We start from the raw sequence: 22,016 nt of genomic DNA on the forward strand, positions 1-22,016 counted from the left end.
TATTCCTGATTTGTTTTAACACACAGAGAAATACACTAACAGAAAAGTGCTTATTTTCAGACCATTATATGCTAAGGTCCCATTTCTCTGTGATTCTCTGGATACAGTTATTCCAGGAACTGGAATAAACCTTTTCCTCTCTCCTACAAACACAAGTAAAGCTTCTGACACAGGGATGTTGATCATACCTGGTCCTATGGTCACCTCAGTGGAATGCTTGTTGATAATCTTAATCTTATCACTGAAGCCATTTTTCTCTACAATCTTCACAGCAGCATCAGCCATAGGCTTGAAAACCTAAAAATTAGAGGCAAAACACAAGTAAAAATGAGCAAGAAATTAAATAACATCCTAACACCCAAAGTTAGCAAGGTATGCCTTGATTCCGGCCCTAAGATTTGAAATAAAAGAGGCCTCCAGTACAAAATTTCTTCCTGAATATACAAAATGCACCTTTGTTAGCATGTGGTATAGGCAAAATATTTCACTGGACTGGTTTGATGCAAATAAACAAAACTTCATCTATGTAACTTAAATACTTTATTCTCCAAGTATGTGTCATAGAAATGAATACAAAAGCATGACATTCCGCTGGGTTTAATTTGCAGCTACAAGTTTCTACTACATGCCAAGCACAGTGGAGATATGGGGTAGGGTGGAGGCCCAAGGAGGTTGCACTACCTGGTAGGAGGTCCTACCAGGACCTGCCTTTCTCATACTTAACACCTTCAAAATAAAATGCATTATCTTTCCCACGAAGTAAGGGATACCCCTTCCTCTGAGTTCCTCTTACCAATCAATGGCATCCCAGACACCCACACTAGAAAACTCACACACACACACACACTTGCAATCATACACACACACCCTCCCAACAAAGCTACCATTGTGGCATGAGCACCATACTTAGGAACTAAAAGACCAAAGCTCCCAATCTAGCTCCCCTACTTATTAACTTGTCTTTAATTTCTCTGGATCTTAGTTTCTTCATTTGTAAAGATAACCAAATCTACTTGAGGCTATCAAGGCAACCATCCTAATACACTGATTCCTTTGCATCAGCTCAAAAACCCTGATGACTCCCCCCAAGGCAAAGAAATAGCTCTTAATCATTTTAATGAAATCCTGAGACAACTGTACAGAATTCTCTCTCTCCCTCTCTCTCTCTCTCTCTCTCTCTCTCTCTCTCTCTCTCTCACACACACACACACTTATATACAACTTTTAGGACTTTCATAAAGACCTAAAGTCCATTATTCTTATCGCAGGTTAAGAACACCTAACTCAAGATATTAGAATTAAGTCTTTACTGTGACACTCAGGTCCTTCACATTTCTGGCTACAATCTACCTTTCTGGGTTTTTCTACCATGAAACCCTTTGCCATGACTCTGGATGACACCGTTACCCGAATACACCAAGGTATTTCCTCAGCCTAAAATGTCCACCTTCCTATACGATAAGCATGAAGGCCACCCTGTAGGCATGGGGGGTGAGGAGCTGGAAGGAGTCTAGGTAGAATAACCCATAGTGCTGACGTCTAGACTTTAGGTGAGAAAGCAAAAATCTTCTATCTGCTTAAACCACCAGTATCTTGGGACTTTTGTTATTTGCAACTCAGTCACCATATGAACCAAATTTTGTAGGGGTAAGTTTAAATACATGACCCCTTCCCCAAAATATATACCAAAATTTTAACCTTGAGTTAACACACTATTTTTATTTTATATTTACCGAATTTCCTATAATGATGCATGTTATTTACATTACCAGAAAAATAACATATGCTTAATGATTTAATAAAGGAAAAGAAATGACAGGTTGCCAAACTACTAGTAAATGGTAGCTGGCTCTGTGGTAATATTCTAGGTAGTAGATCTCAATCTTGGTGCACATTCAAAAATCTCAATGTCCAGGCCACATCCCAGAATAATAATTAATTAAAATTGGGTGGGGGTTGGATGGGTGGGGAACAACACTGACTAACTAGGTATTAGAATTTTTTAAAGCTCCTCAGTGATTCTGACGTGCAGCCAAGGCTTGAGAACCTCTGTTTTCAGGGGAGAAAATGAGCTCTGGAGGAAGGAATTGTGTCTGATTCACCTCTACGTCCTCAGAACCTGGCCCTGTGCTGGGCACGAAGGGAATACTCCATGAAAGTTTGTGAACAAACGGATGTGCAGAGTGCAAGGAACACTAGGACCTTTCCACACAAGATGCAGGACGCGCATCTGAAGAGTGTGGCTCACCTCAATGGCATAGCAGAAGTCAGCGCCTGCTGTGACTGCCATCATTGACAAGAGTCCAGTGCCAGTGCCAATGTCAAGAACCAAGGCCTTCTGTCCTCTGTCCTTCACCCTGCTCACAGCAGCCCGGATACCCTGGTAATATTTTATATTCTAAGAAAAAGGGAGAAATAGCTGTCATTTCACACCAGTTATTAGAAATCAGTTCTTTGTGAAGTTCTAGAGTCACAGCTGGTAGCAGTAGTGTACATCATGACCCTGCAGCTCTTCTGGCTCATCAAAGAACAGCATTGGCTGAGTCGGGCAGCACTCGCGAGGCTCCATGGGCACTGGGTCAGCTTCTTAAATGTACTAAGCAATTGTCTCTCCTCTCTACACCCACTCTTCTATACTCTGCTTAGAGCTGCTGGGACTGGGGCTCTCCAAACCACAGTGTCCTTTTTCCAGCTGGTATGACTGGGCAATGGGGGAACCAGAGGGTGACTGGAAGGTAGAAGGAAGGAGAAAGCTGGTTCTGTCCTGATTGGCTGCTCTCCTCAGGCCCCTCAGAGGAAGCAGCAGCAACTGAGCAGAGATCCCTCTCAGAGACCTGAGCACCAGCTCCACAGGAACTCTCCTCCACATGTCTCGATTCTGGAAACTCTAGTCTTTTCCCTTTGTTTGCCCAGCTCTTAGCAAGGTAACTGCTTTCTGCAATTACTAACTCTAGGGTACCTTGGTGTTACCCAGTCCTCCACACCTGGGTAACCAATTCCCCCTATTAAATCCCCTCTGTTGAAATATGTAATGTGGCTTTTGGTCTCTTTACTGAACTCTTAATTCATCCAGCTTCCTGGGATAAAAATTATTTTCCCCTCAGGAGATCATTTCTTTGTTTTCAGCTTAGGCCTTTAGTAGCTTAAACAGATATAATTTTCCTCCACAACAGTTTAGCTGAATAAGTACCCTGACCCTTCCGCTGAAAATAACTAAAAATGTCGGGGAAAATACCTGTTTAAATGCACTGATGGCTTTGCAACTTAGCAAGGAATATTAAGAGCCCAAATATCTAGAAGTAGATTCACCCTAGTTGACACTTAAGATGATACTCCTACCAGCTGATACTTTGATCACAAGAGATCTAGAGGCAGGGGACCCAAGCTAAGCTGAGCCCAGATTTCTGGCTCACAGAAACTGAGATAACAACTCTTTTAAGCCATTAAATTTTAGGATAATTTGTTATGCAATAAAAAATAACTAATACAGGACTGGATTTTGATACAGGACTAGTATCAAAAGGTCAGTATTCTCTGACCATAGTACAATCAAGCTAGAAATTTCAATAACAAAAATATAACTAAAGAAAAAAAGGTCTTTGAACATTAAGGAATTCTAAACTCACAGGTAAAAGACTAAATCAAAAGGGAATTAGAAAATACCTAGAACTGAATAATTTTTTAAATTATACATCAAAACTCCTGGGGATGGCTAAGGCAATATTTGGAGAGAAATGCATTAAAAAAGATAAAAGATGAGATAAGCATCTGTCTTAAAAAATGACAAAGAGGACTGCAAAACAAACTCCAAATGAGTAGATGAATAAAAATAATGAAGAACAAAAACTAATGAACTAGGAAAGAAATGTAAAATAGAGACCAACAAGGATAAAATTTAGTTATTTCAAAAGACTAAAAAATTAATGAACTTCTGGTAAGACTAGTTCAGAAAAAGAAAGAAAAAAAATGGTAAACAGGGAAAAGGAGTACAAGTAACCAAAAGCTAGGAATGAAGGGCAGGGGGTGATGAGGTTGTGGGTGATATTAGTATACATGCTGCAGACATTAAAGGAGAGAATAAAGGATATTATAAAGAGAGAGTAAAGGATATTATAAACCACCTTTAGTAAATAAATTCCAAAAAAATCAGATGATGCAAACACTATATTGGAGATTCTGCTCCACACTCTAGAGCAAGAAAAAATTCCAAATTAATCAATAAAAATCAATTGAAATTTTATATTATTATATATTATAATAATATATAAGGGGGGAGGTAATTAGGTTTATTTATTTATTTATTTTCATTTGTTAATGGAGGTACTGGGGATAGAACGCAGGACCTTGTGCATGCACTCTACCACTGAACTATACCCACCCCGCTCCGTTGCAAGGAGTTCGAGTGCTACCTCAAAAGCAGTGAGAAGCCACTGAAGGGTTTTAAGCAGAGGAGTAACATAGTCAGACTGGCATTTCAGAAAGACCCCTTGGGCTGCTATATAGAAGTAGGAAAAGAAGGGCCAACACCAGTCAATGAGGACTGAGCAGGCAGTGGGGTTTAAAGAACCATAGATCTTGATGACTGACTGCAGGCTCAGATAAGGAAAAGGGCACCACCTTTCTGGCTTGGCTGATTAGATGGATGACAATGCCATTTGTCTAAATTCCCTAGAAGCGAGGGCAAAAAGGACCCTCTCTGCAGATGACACTAAAATCAGAGAGGTTCACAGGCTCAAGAGTCCAAAGAGAAGTCAAGGCCATTAAACCACAGAGGATTAATCAAAAGCCAGGAACAATGTTTGTTCCACAATCTGTCACTCCCTAACAGCTCAGCAAAGGCTGATAATTAGGGCAGCACCTAGCCCCTTTGGTGTAGCCTACACACTAATGGTGCTTAAGGAGGTCCTTCTGTGATAGTGTTGCCAGGAAGCAGGCAAGCCGAGCAGTTAACCAGGGCTGGGTGAAGGAGATACCACCACCAACACAGCCTCGTAACCAGCCCTACCATGTGCTCTGATCCTTCCCCTGCCATGCACTGCTCAGTTTTAAAGTATGACCCTGTATCCTTCTTCTTCAAGCCTCCCAAGTTCTGAACCATCTGGATGAGGCTGACTAGTCAAGCACTCTGGTAGACCAGGAAATTCTGGGTTGCTAACCATCATAAGACCCGAACTGCAACATAATTCAAGGAAGGCAAAGAAAACTCAGATGAAACAAAAATGAAGAAGAAAAGCTGAAATATAATTGTGCAGTGAAAGCCAAATGTGCTTTATAAAATACAGTCTGCAGCGACCTCTAGAGATCCTTTTTTAAAATTACAAACTGACTATACAAGGTGAAATTGTGTAATGAGAGTATTTTTATCCAGAGATCCTGGAGATCAGCTAGTATAGACCACTCATTTTAAATTCTAATAAATGAGGTCCGCAGAGATCTCATGTCTTCTCCAAGGTCACACTGTGAGGTGAATAACACAACAGGAAGCAGGATCCAGACTCCTGATTTCCTGCCTACAACATAGTGCCTCCCTTCATCACTGTAACATCATGCCTCTAGGGGGAGTTTTTAACCGTGTAATGGAAGGTTTCAAATACCACATCAAGATAATGGTTTCCTTTTACACTTACCCTATCTTTGTCGTGCAGCATATCAGCATAGGATGATCTAAAAAAAATTAAAAGACAGGTCAGAAACATCTGCTAATAATGTTAAATATCAACATGTGAGAATATTCACATATATATATTTAATGCAGTCCTAAATCAGATGGGACAAACATCCAGGATCATTTTAAACTATTTTTAACAAAGTTATAAGCTGTCATTCTCCTGTATTGCAGAAAAAAATATGAAAAAAATCTGAGAAAAGTATTCTCAGTAAAGAATCTCAGACTAAAAATGCTCTGATTGTTAGCCCTGTCACAGTAATTCCATAGCCCTAGCACATTGATCACGTTATATAGCATACATTTATCCCCCTCAGGAACAATGCAGATGTGTCTAATACTTTACATAATCTTGCATACATTTGTACATGGGGATAATCACAAATTTAACACTGGGGAGAGGAATCGAGGAAAGGAAAGTGCATACCTGCTATTTATGTGGAAGGTATCATATCCAGCACTTTGCTTTATGTCATCAAGGATAACTAAAAGTGCACCAAACCACAGAGCTCACCAAACTACAGGGAGGAGAGCTGCTTATCCACATAATGGTAATGGTTGCTTACCATTTTCTAGTAATTCACAAACTTGAAAAATCTCTGGCAGGGTCAGGATAAGCCCCCAGAACTCAGCAGGCTCAGCCCAAAGATTCTTTCTGAGAGTTCCAGATGACAGCTAAGGCACTCTCACTAAACAGGGGACCTCCAGCTTCAGGTCAGCATCAGAATTAATGGAGACCTTATTTTAAATGCAGATTCCTATAATACATGCAAAGAGATTTTGATCTAGAAGATGAAGCTGGAGTCTGGAAATCTGCACTTGAACTGGTGCTCTAGGCAACTGACACAGTCAGTCCATACTCAACATTCTGAGGAGCACTGCACTAAAAGTATAAAGTTTTTTTAATGGCATACCTGAGTGTTCAGCTGAAATCTTGTCCTTTCTACCTTTCTCCACCTTATAAGAGGCATCTTCACTCCCCATCGTCCCTGTCCCATCACCCACTCACTCCCCACCAACTCCACTGACTTCACTCTCTCTAAGCACCACCAGCTCATTCACATCACTAACATCCAGGATTTCTCTGACCTTGCTGGAAACTCCGTCTTCCTGAAACATTGCCTTCCTTTCTACTCTCTGGCCATTCCCTCCTGGTTTCCTACCTCCTCAGCTATTCCAGGATTCCTTTTTCAGCCCTCTACCTTTCTCATCCCACATCCCCATCTCTGAAAGCCTGCATCTCTTTCAATTCAACTCTAACAACTGCCAACTGTCTCCAGATCCACATTTATCTGCCCACTGGCATTTCTATCTGGATGGCCAAATCTAGGTACCTAATCTCCATCACCTTCCCCTCCCCAACATCACCCATTCCCCCCGTGTTTTCCTCTCAGGAAATATCAGTTCCATCCACCTAGTCACTCTAACCAGAAATCTTGGTGCTTCTTGAATCTTCTCTCTCCTTCCATCATTGCATCCAATGAGTTATCAAAGTCAAACTCCCTCAAAGCTGTCTCCTCCTGTCTCCACCTTCACTGCCTCAGCTTGAGGTTGCAATATCCACCCAAGTGGTTTCTGTTCCCTCCAACCCACTTTCCCCATTATTCTCAGTGAATGTTCTAAAATGCCAACTAATCTCCCCCCCCCCATTTAATATCTCAATCATTCAGAAAATAAAGTCCAAAATCTTTAGAAATAAAATAGTATGTTTGAGCCCTTATTCTGTACCAAATATCATGTTTCACTCACTCAACAAACAACCCTAAGAGTATTTATTTCATGGTAAGATGTATATTATCACACTGATGCACATTATTATATTGTATATTACGGCATATATTATCATACTGAGGTTCAGAGAAATTAGGCTGGCCAATGTCAGAGTTAAGAAGTGGCAAATCCTGAACTTACACTCATGTTCCCCTTCCCACATTTTGTTACCACCAATTACAACCTGAGCCCTGCCTAGCTTTTCAGCATCCTCTCTCACCACTGCCCTACTTTTGCACCACACTCCAGCCACATTGAACTGCTAGCCACTTCCCACACTAGCTCATCGGGAAGTCTGCACATAATCCCTGCTGCTCAGAAAGCAATCTCCCAGCCTTTATATTTGCGAAATCACTCAAATATCACCCTCCCAGCCCAGGTGGTTCTTGCTGCTTCCATGAACTTTTGTGCCCATTTCCACTGGACTTTATCTCTTGGTGTCATAGTTTTTTATATGTCTATCTCTTCCATAAACCTGCATGTTTCTTGAGGATGGGAACCCTATCTCCTTCATTCTGGTATTTATGGCCCTAGCACAGTGTTGTATGCACTTAATGATTGTTAAGTAACAGTAACTTACTTACATACTTTTAAACACCCCTCCAAAGGAAAGAAAATGCACATTTTTTTCACCTTTTCCATTAAAAAGAATTTAACCATATGATAAATGTGTCACTGTTGTAGTGACACAAGTAAGTGATTAAATTTCATAAACTCTTCTATTTCCATTACTACTACTGAAACTTGGGTCCTCTTTGCTTGGGTCCCAGAAGGATCCTCTGGGACTCTGGTAAGGCTGCTACATGATACCTGACTCTCCACACAGGCCTGACTTTGCCTAACTCCCACACAAGCCTATCTGGCTGAAAAGACCTGCTGGTGATCAATACCTGCCCTGATCAGAAGCACTGGGTGACAACCTATTCCACACTCAGACTGGATTCCAAGGCATCTGCTTTGAGATAGAGCACCTGACCCAGCTACAGCCAACTGTGGAAAAACCCTCATTACCTTGCAATCTCCTGGTGGTAATCATAGTGCTCATCCTCCTCCAGCCACTCCATGGATCCCGTGGTTGGATTGGCACGCCCGCAGAAGACTTTCATGGTGCCAATCAGCTCCTCAGTTTTAGCATAGAAAAGCAGCCTTGCCCGGCTCACTTCTTGTGGACAAGTCTTATCATCACAAATCTATTCAAATCATAACGCCCAAAAATGTGGAGGAAAAAGAAATTTTAAGACAAGGGGAAGAAAAGAGGGGAAAAAAAATCAAGAAATAGACAAAAATGTCAGTGCCATTGAAAATATTTGTTAATGAGTATTTTAATCTTTCCAGCAAGAGTTACTTGGTTTTGTATTCAGCATTTAACATCAAAAACTATTAAGACAAAGACAAAGAAAAAAACAGAAAAAAAAAAACCCAAACAATTATTAAGACAAAAATTCAGAAAGCTATCTAGAAGCTTTAGGAGTCCTCAGTGATTCCAACAGCGTCCAAAGAGCCTCACAGGTACATCTGAGTGCAGCCTTAGGTGAAGGAAGGTGAGAAAGGAAATAAAGCAGAGGAAAGGGCTAAAAGGAAAGGAGAACAAAAAAGAAGTTACAGTGATCGTAAAGGAGTGCCATCAATAGTGCCTCAGAATATTAAACACTTGAGGAAAAATACAAAGATACAGCAATCAAACCAACTAGGAAAACCTTCATCCAAACAATAAATCACAGCTATATGCATCATTGAGGATAATCCCAGGAACATAATGTTGAACCAATAAAGAAGCAAATCACAGAATATATATCATTGTATTTATAATTATGCAACATAGGACAATATACTCTTCAGGGATCACACTAAAAAGCGTAGCAAGGAATGGGACAGTGGCTACCTCTCAATAGGGAAGGGAAAACGATGGAATCAACGAGGGTCTTACATGGCACTGCAAAAGTAACAGCATTGATTTTTTTCTAAAACTGGGTGGTGAGAATACAGGTGTTCATGATACTGTCATTCTTTATGCCTCACTACTTTTAACTATGATTACTTATCTACTCAATATTCAATTTTAAAAGCAATTTTTAAAAACCTTCCTTCATCTAAAAACAAATGTGCTTCAAATAAATAAAATGTCACTAGATTCATGTCTCATATGGCCTATTTCCCCGAAGAGATCTATTTCCAAGAGGCAACCCCCACAGCTCAAAGTCTGAAGGTACCTCTCAGCAGACATGGCCTGTCACAGTGCCCTCCCTCTTACCATTCAGAAAACAGCAAGTGTTCCACACTCCCCATCACTTCTTGATTGACACTGATCCATTTTCAGGAAATCTTAGTAAGAATGGCTCCTCCACAGGTCTCTAAACATTCCTAAGGCATTTTATTGGCCAGAGTTACTGATTTTACTTGGAAGTTACCTGAACTAAATAAACAATGAATTCTTATACTAGAGGAAGGAGAACAATCTTTTCTGAAAAGATTCAGGCAGTCATTGGCCTGGTTCAAAGTAGTCAATTTGTCCTTCAGTAAAACTTCTAACTCTACTTCAGCATATCTACTCTCTAATCTAGTGGCTCTCAAGCTTTCTGACAACCCCAGTAAGAAAAATACTTTACCTTGAGATAGGACACACACAAGTACATACAACTTGAAGTTTCACAAAACAATGTTTAGCCTTCCTATGGGCAAGGCCCTCTGATACAGTCTATTTAATTTTTATTTTTTATGCTGGTAATGATCCACTAACTTGATTTCGTAACTTACCAATGGGTTGCAACCTATAGTTTGAAAAGCACTGCTAGAATCAGCTCTGCACAGCTCATACACTAATATTTATTATTAAAGACAGAGTATCTAGAACTACCAGAATCTGTAATGTGCTTTAGAAAACCATGTGCAACAAATGCTACAGTAGAAATGACCACGTCTAACTGAATGTTCAGGAAAAGTTTAAAATATGGGTAGGATTTAAGTGGGCAAGGAGAGGGAGAAAGCACTTCACCAGATGAGAAAGGCTAGACATTCACGCACAGTGAATAAGTCAGTTTAGCTGATGTGAAACTGAACAAGGATTCAAACACGTTGGAGGAGTCCACATTGTGGCGGGTCCCGAAACTCTTATCCTGTGGTCCATGTAGAATCAACCATGAAGTCACTTAAAGGTTAAGAGTATAGTAAAGAACTCTAACCTGTGGAATTCCCTTTTCATCTGTGATGCTGCCAAGGCTGTATCTAGGACCACAATGCCTTTTCAGAACTGTAGAGAAGTCAGTGGTTTCACATGAACCTAAATAAATGCTAAAGGACAGAACACTACACATCTATGGATAAATCTTCTCACCTATGATTATGATTTGTTGTCTCCCAGAAGGAACCCACACTCTGGATTCAGGATACACTAACCTCCTCCTCATTCTCCAAAAGCTGTCATTTACCAGCAAGGAATGGAAATCACCATGCCAAGCCCTAATTGCACTACTAACCATATTTCAGAGCAGATGTCTGATTCATTCATTCAAAACTGATTTGGCACCTTCTGTATGTCAGGCACTGTTTTAGGACTGGAAGACTACCATAAATAAGACAGAAGAGGTCCATGTCCTCCAAGAATTTATAGACCATAATGGGAGAAAGAAAGAGTAAATAGAAACAATTCCAGAATACCTGAGAGCAAGAATGGAAACATACAGGGTACTATTAAAGAGAATAACAAAGTTATGGAGAGACTCTTCGGAGAAGACAGCATTTAAATTAAAGCCTGCTTGATAAGCCAGGTTAATGGATGTGGAAGTGCAGTGCTCACATTTCAGGAATCCTTACCCCAACTTTTCCAAGAAAAGGACGTAAGGTGTAACGGACTAAGCGCATAGTGACAAAAGCCTGAGTTACTGAAGCACTCTGAGCAGAAGAAAAGGTGGGAGATTAGGGCTGGACTTCTGCAAATCACACTGTGCTATGTTAGCTTTCGGGTTTTGTTCTAGATGCACTAGGTTAAAACGTTTTAAGCAAAAGACTATCTGCATTGGGTGTACCCTTTTATGGGGCCGCTCTGACCATGGTGGAGTAAACAGACCGGTTTCCAACTACTCAGAACACACTGACTGGGAAACACCATTGAATCAGAGAACCGTGGCCCAGCTGGAGAGCGATAGCTGGAGGTCGGTATGATTGCGATGCGGGTCTCTGTCGCTGAGGGGAGCCGCCAGGTACTCAGTACCCGTGGAGGTGCTCAGACACAGGCCCAGTTAGCAACAATCACCTGACTAGATGGCAGAGCGGGGTACCGCCTGGAACCCCGCTCTCCCGCCAGCCTGGGCGCTCTAAGTCGCCCCATGCAGACTCTAGAAGTCCCTCAAGAGTTCCGAAGAGACGTGTACCCCGGCGTCCGAGTACGTCCATACCAGACCCCTCCACCGAGGCCTTGGGCTGAGGACATGCTGGCTGCACCTGGGCCTCCAACCGCAACCCCACCTTCCCAACCTGCCCAGCGCCTCACCCGTCGTGGGTATCCCTCCATTCACTTCCGCCGCCGCCATCTTGCCGCGGCAGGCACGCAAGAGAGGGACTTCCCTGCGCGCGCTGAGCGTGTCGGGGGCGGGACCCAGAAGCGGAACTGGAAGTTTCTTCCGTCGCACCTCGCGCGTTCCCACAGTGCTCCTCGACAGCCGCTATGGATACTCGCGGGGCCGCTGTGGTCCGCGTGAAGAGAAAGCGCAGCGCGGAGCCCGCTGAGGCGCTCGTCCTCGCTTGTAAACGCCTCCGCTCCAGCGCAGATGAGTCGGGAACCCAGGAGACACCCCTAGAGGGTCTGGAGAGAGCAGCGGAAAACAATGTCTTCCAGTTGGTGGCTACTGTGCGCTCCCAGGTATTGGGCCGGGAGGGAGCCGATGTAAAGGGGATCTTAGGGCGCAGCTGGAGTGCAGTCTTATCCTTGACCCCCTTCACGAACCCCTGGTTCTCCTCTCCCAGGAGGAGCCCGTCCAGCCGCTTGTGCGGGCTGCTCTGCGCCCGTCCCTGGGCAGCCAGCAACGTATCCGCCATAATCTCCGCGCGTCGGCTCGGGAGTTCCAGCAGGAGGGTCGCTACAGGGTGGTTTCCAGCCGCCGATCCTCGGGGATTCCTTCTGGCGGCTTGGAGTCCGAGGACGCACCGAGAAACCCAGAGGCTGCCGTGGATGCAGGCTTCCAGTTATTGGACCTGGTACACGAGGAAGGAGACCCAGAGCCCGCCGCCGCGGTCTCCTACAAAGTGAGTACACGCCCTGAGTCGAGCGCTGGGCTTCTCCGGACAGACAGTGCGCAAAGTCTGCACAGAGTTAGAGAGGATTGACATGGCTTCGCTTTACAGATGGATGATTCATCCAGCTTGATAATCTCGTTTTACAGGTTAGGTTATCCACTCAAGTACTTACTCAGCGCCTGCTGTATGCCAGACATTGTTCTTAAATTCTGTGGCTACAGCAGTGAGGACCTAACATTCAGAGAAGAGAAACATTAAATTCAATGCCGGATGGTGATAGGGGATGTAAGGGGGAGGGGGAGTTAAAGCTTTCAGTGTCACTTTCACTTGAGTGAAAGTTCGAAGGAGGTGAGTGGCAGAGCACTAGGGGTATCCTGGGGAGAAGGATTCCAGACCAAGGACATGTAAGTGCAGAAGCCCTGAAGCCCAGTTTGGTGTTTTCTAGGTCAGTGTGCCTGGAGCCCAATGAGATGGGGGGGATAGTAAGGAATTTGGGAAGAAGATGCTTGTTAGACACTTTCAAGTAGGTACTTGCAAGGACACACTGCCTTTCACCCTGAGATGAAATCACTCGGGGTTTTGAGCAAGGTAAAGATAAAGGAGATGGAAAAACTCATTAAAGGGAGTTTAAAGCACTAGTCCTGAGTAGCATACCAAATTTGAGGCAGATTTAGGACTAGAATGCAAGTCTTCTCACATTTAATTCATTGTTACTTTCTACTAGTTACATTTAGTAAGTTTTTTACCTCACTTCCAAAAAACAAAGTAAGATGAAATAGAAAATTCTCAACCTAAAATATGCTCCATCTTGATAAACATTTTTCAGATGTTACTGCTTCTAATAGTTTTTGAAGTTTAAAAAAATGAAATTTTTATTCAAAATATATCAAGCAAAAAATATCTAATCATGGTGCTAGTATACCTGGACAATAATTTGGGCATGATGTCCATAGCCACCTCTTTTACCAAAACTAATTACAGACTGCTTCATGAGTTACACATTTTTAAAGTAACCAGTGTTCAGTAGAATCAACTCAATTAAATAACTCAATAATTCATACAAGAAAAACTAGTAGATAAGCTAGAAAGGATATAAGGACAAATTTTCCCAACAATGCAATACAAACTGCAAACGCATCAAAAATGTTTATACAGATTAATTATAAAAAACATAAATTTTAGCTGAAAGCAAACGAGGTTTTATGTCTACTAGGCTCTCAGGAAAAAGGTTGTTGATAGCACTGCTGGCAAGGCTATGATGAAAATTGTACATGATTGTAGTGCTTAAAATTGATGGAAGCCTTTGGGAAAACAGCAGGGCTTTATAGTAATATTAGGAACCCTAAAAATAGATTGAGGACTATTTTTAAACTTTTGTTGTTTGGACTCTAAAGCCATCCAGAAATCTAAAGAAACTTTAAAATTAGAGAGAGCGTTTTTATGCCACATTACATTGAGCTTCTTAAGTTGACATCTAAGTTTTTAAACAAAGTACTATTTGATAAGAAACCTGAAAAATTACAGTGGAAAAGTTCAGTTCATCTTATGCAGTAATCTCACCCCCAGGATTTATCCTATGGAAATAATTAAACAGAAGCAAACAGCTACGGTATTAAGAAAAGCTACTGCCGATTTACTAAGTTTTTAAGATTTACCTGTCAAATACTGTGCTAGGTACTTGTTATATTTTCTATTACTTTTAGCTCATTTTATCCTCATAAAAACCCTATGAGGTAGGTACTTTTATCCCCATTTTTTAAATACAAGAAATAACACATTCATTGCAGTGTTGTATATGGTGGCTAAAAATTATGTCTGAGAAATTGACACGTACAACTGTTTGGACCATTAAATTGATAACCATGAAGACTGGCATGATGGGAAAATACATATGTTTAACAGTAGAAAATGCTATATGTAGCATAGTTGAAAATATAGGTAAGCATGCACATAGACTTAAAAACAGTTTTTCTTTTATGAAAATTATATGTTCATTATAGGAGATTTGAAAAAATACAGCAAAATAAAAAATAAAGGGGGAAAAAAGTACCCATATTACCCCCATCCCAAAGATAACTGGAATTAGATTGGTTTATTTCCTTCTGAGTGTAAAATTCTATGTCTAGTGTTTTTCTGTATTGCTAGTCTTTTTAAATATTTTAATGGCTGAATAATTTTTTGAAATGAGTGTTGGGGGCTTATGAGTTGGAGCCAGAACTTTTCTTGTAAACAGCTTTGAAGTTGGTCAGGAGTCTTCACAAAAACTGACATCTCTAGTTCCTTTTGACTTTGGAGCAAGGAATTAATTCCCTTAGCCTGTGAGTAATGAGAACATTTGGTCTTTTATTTGCCTTGACCATTAGACACCCCTCCTACATATGAATGGTGTCTGATTTGAGCTGCACAGCTTCCCAGTGATGAACCTGTCAAGAGGAGTAACTTGTAGCATGTCCCTCTGGTTTCCACATTGGCCTGTGCTACCCTGGTTAATACAGCCTCTTGCCATTGGAGTAAATCACACCTGGGCAAGTTCTATTCTGGAGCAATACATCTCAAACTTTTGTACCAGAAAAAGGATTATAGGGAAGTTCACTCCTGGTTTGTGATGAAAGCAGGATGTCAGTGTCGGCAAGCCAGGTGGTAGGTGATGGCTGGCAGTAGTCACCAAGGTCCAGGAATCACCCTTTGGCCTCTATAGGAGGCCACACACAATGCAGACCTGTTTGGGGGTCAACTATAAAGGTGCTGCTGTAGGCCTGTGGATTCCCGAGGGGAGAACATCATACCAAAGGAACTCAGAAAAGACCTGCAGAAGCAGAGCTGGGATACTCTGGGAGACTCTTCCCCCAGTCCTCAAGCCAGTTTTCTCATGTGCTCTCTTGTGTCAGCCAAGCACCAAAGAGCAGGAGACTATCTTGTAGGCTCCCATTGTAAAAGAATACTATACTTAGTATTCTTAGTACTACACTTAGTTTTATAGACTTGATTTTTTAAATTTCATAGCTGAGAAGAGACTAGTAGGCCATGGAGTTAAGAATCTTGGATTCAACATAGAGAACTATAGGGAGGTTCCCTTCACCCAGCTTAGGTTCATTCTCTTGGAACACCCATGTTTTAGGTTATGCATATATCATCTTCTCTTCTCTTTACAGACATGTGATCCAGATGTGATCCTCTGCAATTCTGTAGAGTTGATCCGTGAGCGGTTAACTATATCTGAAGAAGGAGCAGTAGTCGGGCACCAGGAGGAACAGAAGGACGACTATGTGTATGACATTTACTATTTGGACAAGGCCACTCCAGGATGGATTGAGAATATCCTCTCCGTGCAGCCTTACAGCCAGGAGTGGGAGTTGGTAAGGAGGCCCATGAGAAAAGGGGGCATGAGGCAGCCTAAATTCATTTTATACAGTTGGCCCTCTGTATCTGCAGCTTCCATGGGCTCCACATCTGCAGATTCAACAAACCACAGGTGGAAAATATCTGGGGGGGATTCCAGAAAGTTCCAAAAAGCAAAAATTGAATATGCTGCACACTGGCAACTATTTACATAGTATTTACATGGTATTAGATACTACACATAATCTAGAGATGATTTAAAGTATGGGATACCTGTGATATGCATAGCTTATATGCAGATACTGAGCCATTTTGTGTAAGGGACTTGAGCATCTGCAGATTTTGGTATCCTCAGGGGGGTCCTGGAGTCATGGAATCAGTCTCCCATGGATATTGAAGGATACTGTATGTACCTACCCTCAGGAAGGAAAAATGTACGAGGGCAACATGAATGAGAACAAAAGTTTGGTTTTTTTTTTAATTGTATCTTAAAAGGTGGAAAACCTTGAATTAAGATAGCTAACACCCTGACGTTATTCTTAAATTCTAAAATGATTAATGAGAAAAGTTAAGGTGGTACCTGTCATACTCTTATTGAGAGAGAAGCATCTATCCCACACCTGCACTATAAGCATGGTCTTACAGTCAGGTACCCACCTGGGGCCATTGCATGGCCCCCCTCCTGCCTTTCTGCATCCTTCACACTTAGGTTTTGGTTCCAACCTTTGGTATCCCCTGTAATCCATGTAATCCCTCTCCTACCTGGCTGCCCTTCAGAAGTTTGAAGATCACTGTCATCACCTGCTCAGAGCTATGTCTCCTCCCCACCCTGGTGTGTTCCCTTCTGGTGGAGTTCAAACTATCCGGTCAGGAATGTGATTCCTGGAGCTGGACTCTGAATAGAGTAAGGCTATTATGTCCCTCTCATAGCCTAAGGTTACTATAGCCTCTAGCAAACTTAACTCCTAGGTTTTCACTTTTTCACACAGCACCCTTAAATGCCATCTCTCCAAATCAGTCTGTTAATAGCTTCCCCCAGAGCATAACCTTAGAGGTTTTGACTTATACTCATGTTTATGTTGAGATGTGCAGGTGAATGATGACCAGCAACCAGAGGACATTTATGAAGATGAAGATGATGAGAACAGTGAGAATAACTGGCGGAATGAGTATCCAGAGGAGGAGAACAGTGACGAAGATGAAGATTCCAGAGGTAGGTAGCAGCCCTGGATGGGGAGGGACTGGTGGGATCTAGGACTGAGGTGTGAGCACAGTTGACAGGTATAGCTTTACTGGCTTTCCTTCTCTACCATTTGAGCTTCACCATCTCAAACACAAACTGTTGCAGCTGTAGGAGATACAAGGACCACTGTTTCCAGGGGGGCTGCTGGAGGTATAATGTCAGTCAGACCTGGGTTCAAATCCTTTGTTCTGTTATTGCCTAGCAATTATCCCTTTCCCTTATGCTTTGAATAAAGTGTTGTAGAGATTTGCCAGTAGGAGTAGACCCAGGGTTTTCACAGATCTAGGAATTGCTGTATTTACAGGTGTTTTAAGAAAGGTACAACACAAACATGGTATCAGGGAGAAAAGGAAGGATGCTCTGGCATCACAGTTCCTACAATATCTTGGTGTTTGATAATGGAGCAACAGTTAATCAGACTATGAAATATTCTATTGGGGAAATGCTATAATACGTTAAAAGGAAAAAGGCAAGGTACAGAATTATACTTACAATACAACTGTTACAACCAAAAAAAATCCTGTACTTAGGGGAGAAATGACAAAACCCTCCAATGTTAAAGAACTTAGTGTACACAGTAGGAATTTTATTGCTTTTTAAAAAAAAATGTTCTATATTCTGAATTTTATTTATTGAGCAAGTATTTTATAATAATAGGGACCAAAAAAACCAAAAACAAAAACAGGCTTTTGGGAAGGGAAAAGGCTCTTGTGGTCATCTAGAAAACCATACAATTAAGGGCCTATTCCTGTTATCTCATTCTAGGCTCTGATGAATACAGCAGCCTCAGTGAAGAAGAAAGAGACCACAGTAGACCACAGATATGGAGCAAATACCCTCTGGATGTGCAGAAGGAGTTTGGCTATGACAGCCCCCATGACCTGAATTCAGACTGATGATCCTGTGATATCCATGAGGTTCTACCACAAGCCCCTGAGGGTTTTGTGAGTGCAGTGTCAGCCACCCTAGTAACATCCCCTCAGGTTCCCTAGTTTAACATGTGGAAGGAAAAAGCATACCCAAAAGCACTGTTCCACCATGGTGAAAACTTGCGCTAAAGGAGTGCATCTTTTCTACTAACTGTAGGGCCCCTTTGTTTTGATCAAAAGTGACTCTACAGTTGGGGATGGGGAGTGGAGGGAATGCTGTGAAAATGCAGCTCACTCACCCAAGCATTTTCCTGGCATTCCCATTCTCCTACCGGTAAGTGGAAGAGCTCCCCATTTTATCAGCACAGAGCCTTGGCTTTCCCAGGCCATGTGCTTCTAGTAAGAGCCTATTTCTTTTGGTAGAGGGAATGCAGAAGGGTTACAGTGGGTCCCTTGTAGCAGCACAGACTGAATGGTAATGGCCATTAAGAAAGGAAATAGAATCTGCTGCCTTTAAAATCTGAGTATCTTACATGTTTTCCTACTACCCTTCCTCTGCACCTCCCTGCTCCTTCTTCCCACTGCCGGGGGGTGGGAGGTGGTTAGTAAGTTTCAGACACTAAAGACTTAAGGCGACTGAGGAAAAGCAAAGCACATTCTAAACTTGGCTGTCCATTGAGAAATGTTTATTCACAGTACTCACCAAAAATAAACTGTCATCAATGGGATCAGTTTTGTTACCAGCACTGGTATCTCTTATAAGCAAACTGTCTCTACCCCTTTCCAAAGCACAAATGCTTAACGCTGACTGAGTTGGTATTTATTCTACAGTGACGAATATGTTCTGTATGTGCACTGTGCAGTAGTAGCCATTTAGCCACATACGGCTTTTGAGCACTTTGATTGGTACAACTGAGGAAGTGAATTTAAATTTTAACTTAAATAGCTACATATGGCTAGTAGCTACCATATTGGACAGTGCGGGTCTTGGAAAACAATACACAGAATGTTTGATGCAAGTGTGCCCTCTTGCCCTGTAGCAGACTTGCTATCACGTGGGAAAGTCAATTACTCAGGGAGCTGTCTTCCTGCAAATTCTAAGATTTCATAAGTATCTCTATTCTTCTATCCTACCTCCACCTATTTCACATTGTACTCTTTGTACATCTTTACCTATATATTCCTATCTATGTGGGTTGATAAATCTCCTAAAGTGATTAAATTCTGTGTGTATGTATACTCAGGCCTATTACTGCAGTTATAAAACCAGCAGACTTGGTTTCCCATCCGAACTATCCACAAAGGTGCAATTCAGTGCTGCAAGTAACAGGTGACAACTTACATGCCTATTACTGGTCATCTCAGTCTCCTGTAGGCATAGAAATGAAGGGTTGGAAACCCTTCTGCCATTATAATGTGCTCACTGCTATTTATGTACTCGTTAAGGTTTGCCAGCATGAAAGGTCTGACAGCTTCACAAACTGTACCCACTGCAAAGGGGATTAACTCACCAGGAGAACGATTCAAGGAGACGAACAACAAAGACCTGGAGGAAACTAATTCCACTACAAAGCTCGAGTGCTGGCTTCCCTCCCTTAGAAGGGTTCCCAGGAGAAGTCTGTATGCAGCATAGAGGGGAAGAATGCAGTTACCGTCCAGTAATGAGGAGGAGGACACGGCTCACTAAGCAAGTACTAGGGCACCTGGGGTGCGAGGTCCCTTGCTTCCCCCAAGAGTCACTGGGAGACAGCAAGTTCCTGAGATTAGCGGTCATTTACTTCAAGGTGGAAAGCCAGAGCCTGGGTCAGGGATCCTCGAGGCAAGCACACTCTGCTTGAAGGATTAGCTCCAGAGGATTCCTGGGATAGGTGCCAGCTTGGCTCAGACAGGAGTCATGTTTACATAGTCTGGGCAAATCAGCCTTTCCATAAGACTCCCTGTTGTCAGGCAAATCCCCAACCCATGACAGCAGGAATGTATCCCATGTTCTCACAGATGCATTTCCTGAACCAAAGGCAACTGAGCATGCTCCCCTAAACTGCATTTATTGAATAAGTATAACCAAGGTTACTCCCATGTCTGCAGTTGGGTCCAGTTTGGTGAAGAATGGTCAGAAAGGTAGATTGCCTCATAGTTCTTGTCTTTACCATTGATCAGTTTTAAAACCTAAGGACAGTAAGTCCACAGGGCATGCCAAGCCAGCAAGTTCTTCTGGGTCCAGGATGACCGTGTCTGGGAGCATCACAGGACAGTTGTCCAATCCAGTACAGCCATGCCGCCCACGAAGGAACATCCACTAGGCCAAACCTACTGCTCTGGCCCAACTTGGGTGCTCAAGCACAGCCTGAGCACCAGAATTAGCTGCTTCTGATCACAGTCTGCTGAAGAGCCTGATGGAGGCTGGAGTAGCCTTATTCCCAAAGTCTTCACTGATCTCCACAGAGAGAAAACAGAAGTCCCCACAGGTACCAAGCTCTTCCTGAGACTGCAGCCCCACCACACCTCAGCCAAGGGGAGGCAGGCAGGAGAGAAGTACATTGTCCCAGTGATCCACACCAAGGTGGCTCAGAGTGTAAACAAAGCCTGGTGTCAGGGACAGAAGAGGAGGAGGAGGATGCAGCCTGGTGTGAGGTTTTCAGAAAAAAGTGACCACTTCTAGCACCAAGGTGGGCTTGCGTGGGTCTGCACAGCAGCCCCTCACACTAGCCCTTACAGAAAGGAACAAGCTACTTGTTGGCTTGGGTCCAGGAGAAGTTCTCTAAGTCATTGACAGCTGAAAGAATTCAAGTGATTCACCCGAATTCCAGAAGTTTATGCCCTCTTATTAAAGTTCATACCATAAACCTGGAGGTTTGTTTTTTGTCACTAGAACAAAGACCTAAGGTCTCAAGTAAAATAATTATCCTTAAAGTAGCAGTATTACCAGACTTCTGACTCAGATTTGTTGTCATTGCTGAACTTGAGCCAGGTGCTTGTAACATGTGGCCTGTCTACACACTAAAGTGTAGTTGGCACATGAGTAAGAAATCTTTCGGTACATGAGTGAAAAAGTCTTTAAAGTTCACCACTGCCCGTGAGACTCAACAGGAGATTGTGCTAAAACTGAGCCAAAGATCTGTGGTCAGAGTCTGGCTTGCCACCACATAGACACCTCTAAGGGCAGAGGGATTCAGTTTGGGGTACTTGGAGTTTTTATACAGTCAGTCTGTTGCATCCTGTAGATGAATGAACACCAATGATTTGCTAGAATTGGTGTTCCAGATAAATTAATAATCAATAAATAATGGAATACAACCTCTCCCCAGGGAAAGATTTTAGCTAGAGCTTTTCAGGCTCTATAGTCAGGTGCTTCAACCTGGCCAGAGGAAAACTTCCCATAAAGCAGCCCCTTTGTAGAGACTCCTGATTCAAACAAATAACAGAATCAAAAACCACCAGCCACAGCTACTAACCTAGCACTCTTTTCCTCCAATGCAGCACCAAGTAAGTGTAAGGGCTGCACCTACTCACCAGGAACAAAACTAAACAATCATTTCCCTGCTACCCAAGCCCTCTCCCATCACCATCTGAAGTCCCCACCTTCAGACTGGCCCCAGACCCTGAGACTCCTCCCATAGCTTACCGACAAGAGACCACCTGAGAAGGCCATCAGCCCTGAGCCCCCTTCCATAATGTGGGCCAGCAGCCCCCTTTAGCACAAGAGGGTTGGGCCTACAGTCTTTTCATCTGGACTTTGGTAGCTGTGGCCACAGGTAGCAGCCTTCCAGGCCTCAGGGGATGTCACATCTGGCCTCTACTCAGTTTTCCTTTCAACCTTTCTCTCTTCAGCTACATCTAGCTCAGTCAGGACGCAAAAGCAAAGCTTCTGGGTGACTTTGGTGATAGCAGCTAAATGAAAATA

At 42.6% G+C, this 22,016-nt stretch overlaps 3 protein-coding genes across 9 annotated transcripts in view; 1 reads left to right on the forward strand and 2 right to left on the reverse strand.

Annotated features, from left to right (window-relative positions):
- The window catches only part of PRMT7 (protein arginine methyltransferase 7), a 33,394-nt gene extending 21,331 nt beyond the window's left edge, over positions 1–12,063 (reverse strand). For 2 of the 3 annotated variants that reach the window (XM_010979243.3, XM_010979241.3), the window contains exons 1-5: positions 11,922–12,063; positions 8,447–8,625; positions 5,628–5,664; positions 2,249–2,398; positions 189–297 (exon numbers count right to left, since the gene is read on the reverse strand). In XM_010979243.3, coding sequence (XP_010977545.3) covers positions 189–297; positions 2,249–2,398; positions 5,628–5,664; positions 8,447–8,625; positions 11,922–11,942 — 496 coding nt within the window. In that variant the 5' untranslated portion in view covers positions 11,943–12,063. Of the gene's footprint in view, positions 1–188; positions 298–2,248; positions 2,399–5,627; positions 5,665–8,446; positions 8,626–9,686; positions 9,797–11,921 lie in introns of all 3 variants that reach the window. The other variant, XM_031458203.2, reaches the window with a different exon arrangement.
- Positions 12,064–12,095: 32 nt separating this feature from the next.
- On the forward strand, positions 12,096–20,902 carry SLC7A6OS (solute carrier family 7 member 6 opposite strand). Of its 2 annotated transcripts, XM_064489033.1 has the most exons (6): positions 12,096–12,290; positions 12,395–12,673; positions 15,817–16,020; positions 17,096–17,216; positions 18,012–18,163; positions 19,562–20,902. In XM_064489033.1, the coding sequence occupies exons 1-5, from the start codon at positions 12,096–12,098 to the stop codon at positions 18,140–18,142; spliced, it is 930 nt and encodes a 309-aa protein (XP_064345103.1). In that variant the 3' UTR covers positions 18,143–18,163; positions 19,562–20,902. The 2 variants fall into 2 exon arrangements, with proteins under 2 accessions (XP_064345103.1, XP_010977546.1); XM_010979244.3 differs by lacking the exon at positions 19,562–20,902 and having other exon boundaries at positions 18,012–18,843.
- The window catches only part of SLC7A6 (solute carrier family 7 member 6), a 29,186-nt gene continuing 27,314 nt past the window's right edge, over positions 20,145–22,016 (reverse strand). For all 4 annotated transcript variants that reach the window (XM_031458210.2, XM_031458208.2, XM_064489031.1 and 1 more), the window contains one exon: positions 20,145–22,003. In XM_031458210.2, the coding sequence (XP_031314070.1) occupies positions 21,959–22,003 (45 nt within the window). In that variant the 3' untranslated portion in view covers positions 20,145–21,958. The remainder of the gene's footprint in view (positions 22,004–22,016) is intronic.

The sequence above is a fragment of the Camelus dromedarius genome, chromosome 9, assembly GCF_036321535.1.
Source record: "Camelus dromedarius isolate mCamDro1 chromosome 9, mCamDro1.pat, whole genome shotgun sequence".
Taxonomy (NCBI): Eukaryota; Metazoa; Chordata; class Mammalia; order Artiodactyla; family Camelidae; genus Camelus; species Camelus dromedarius.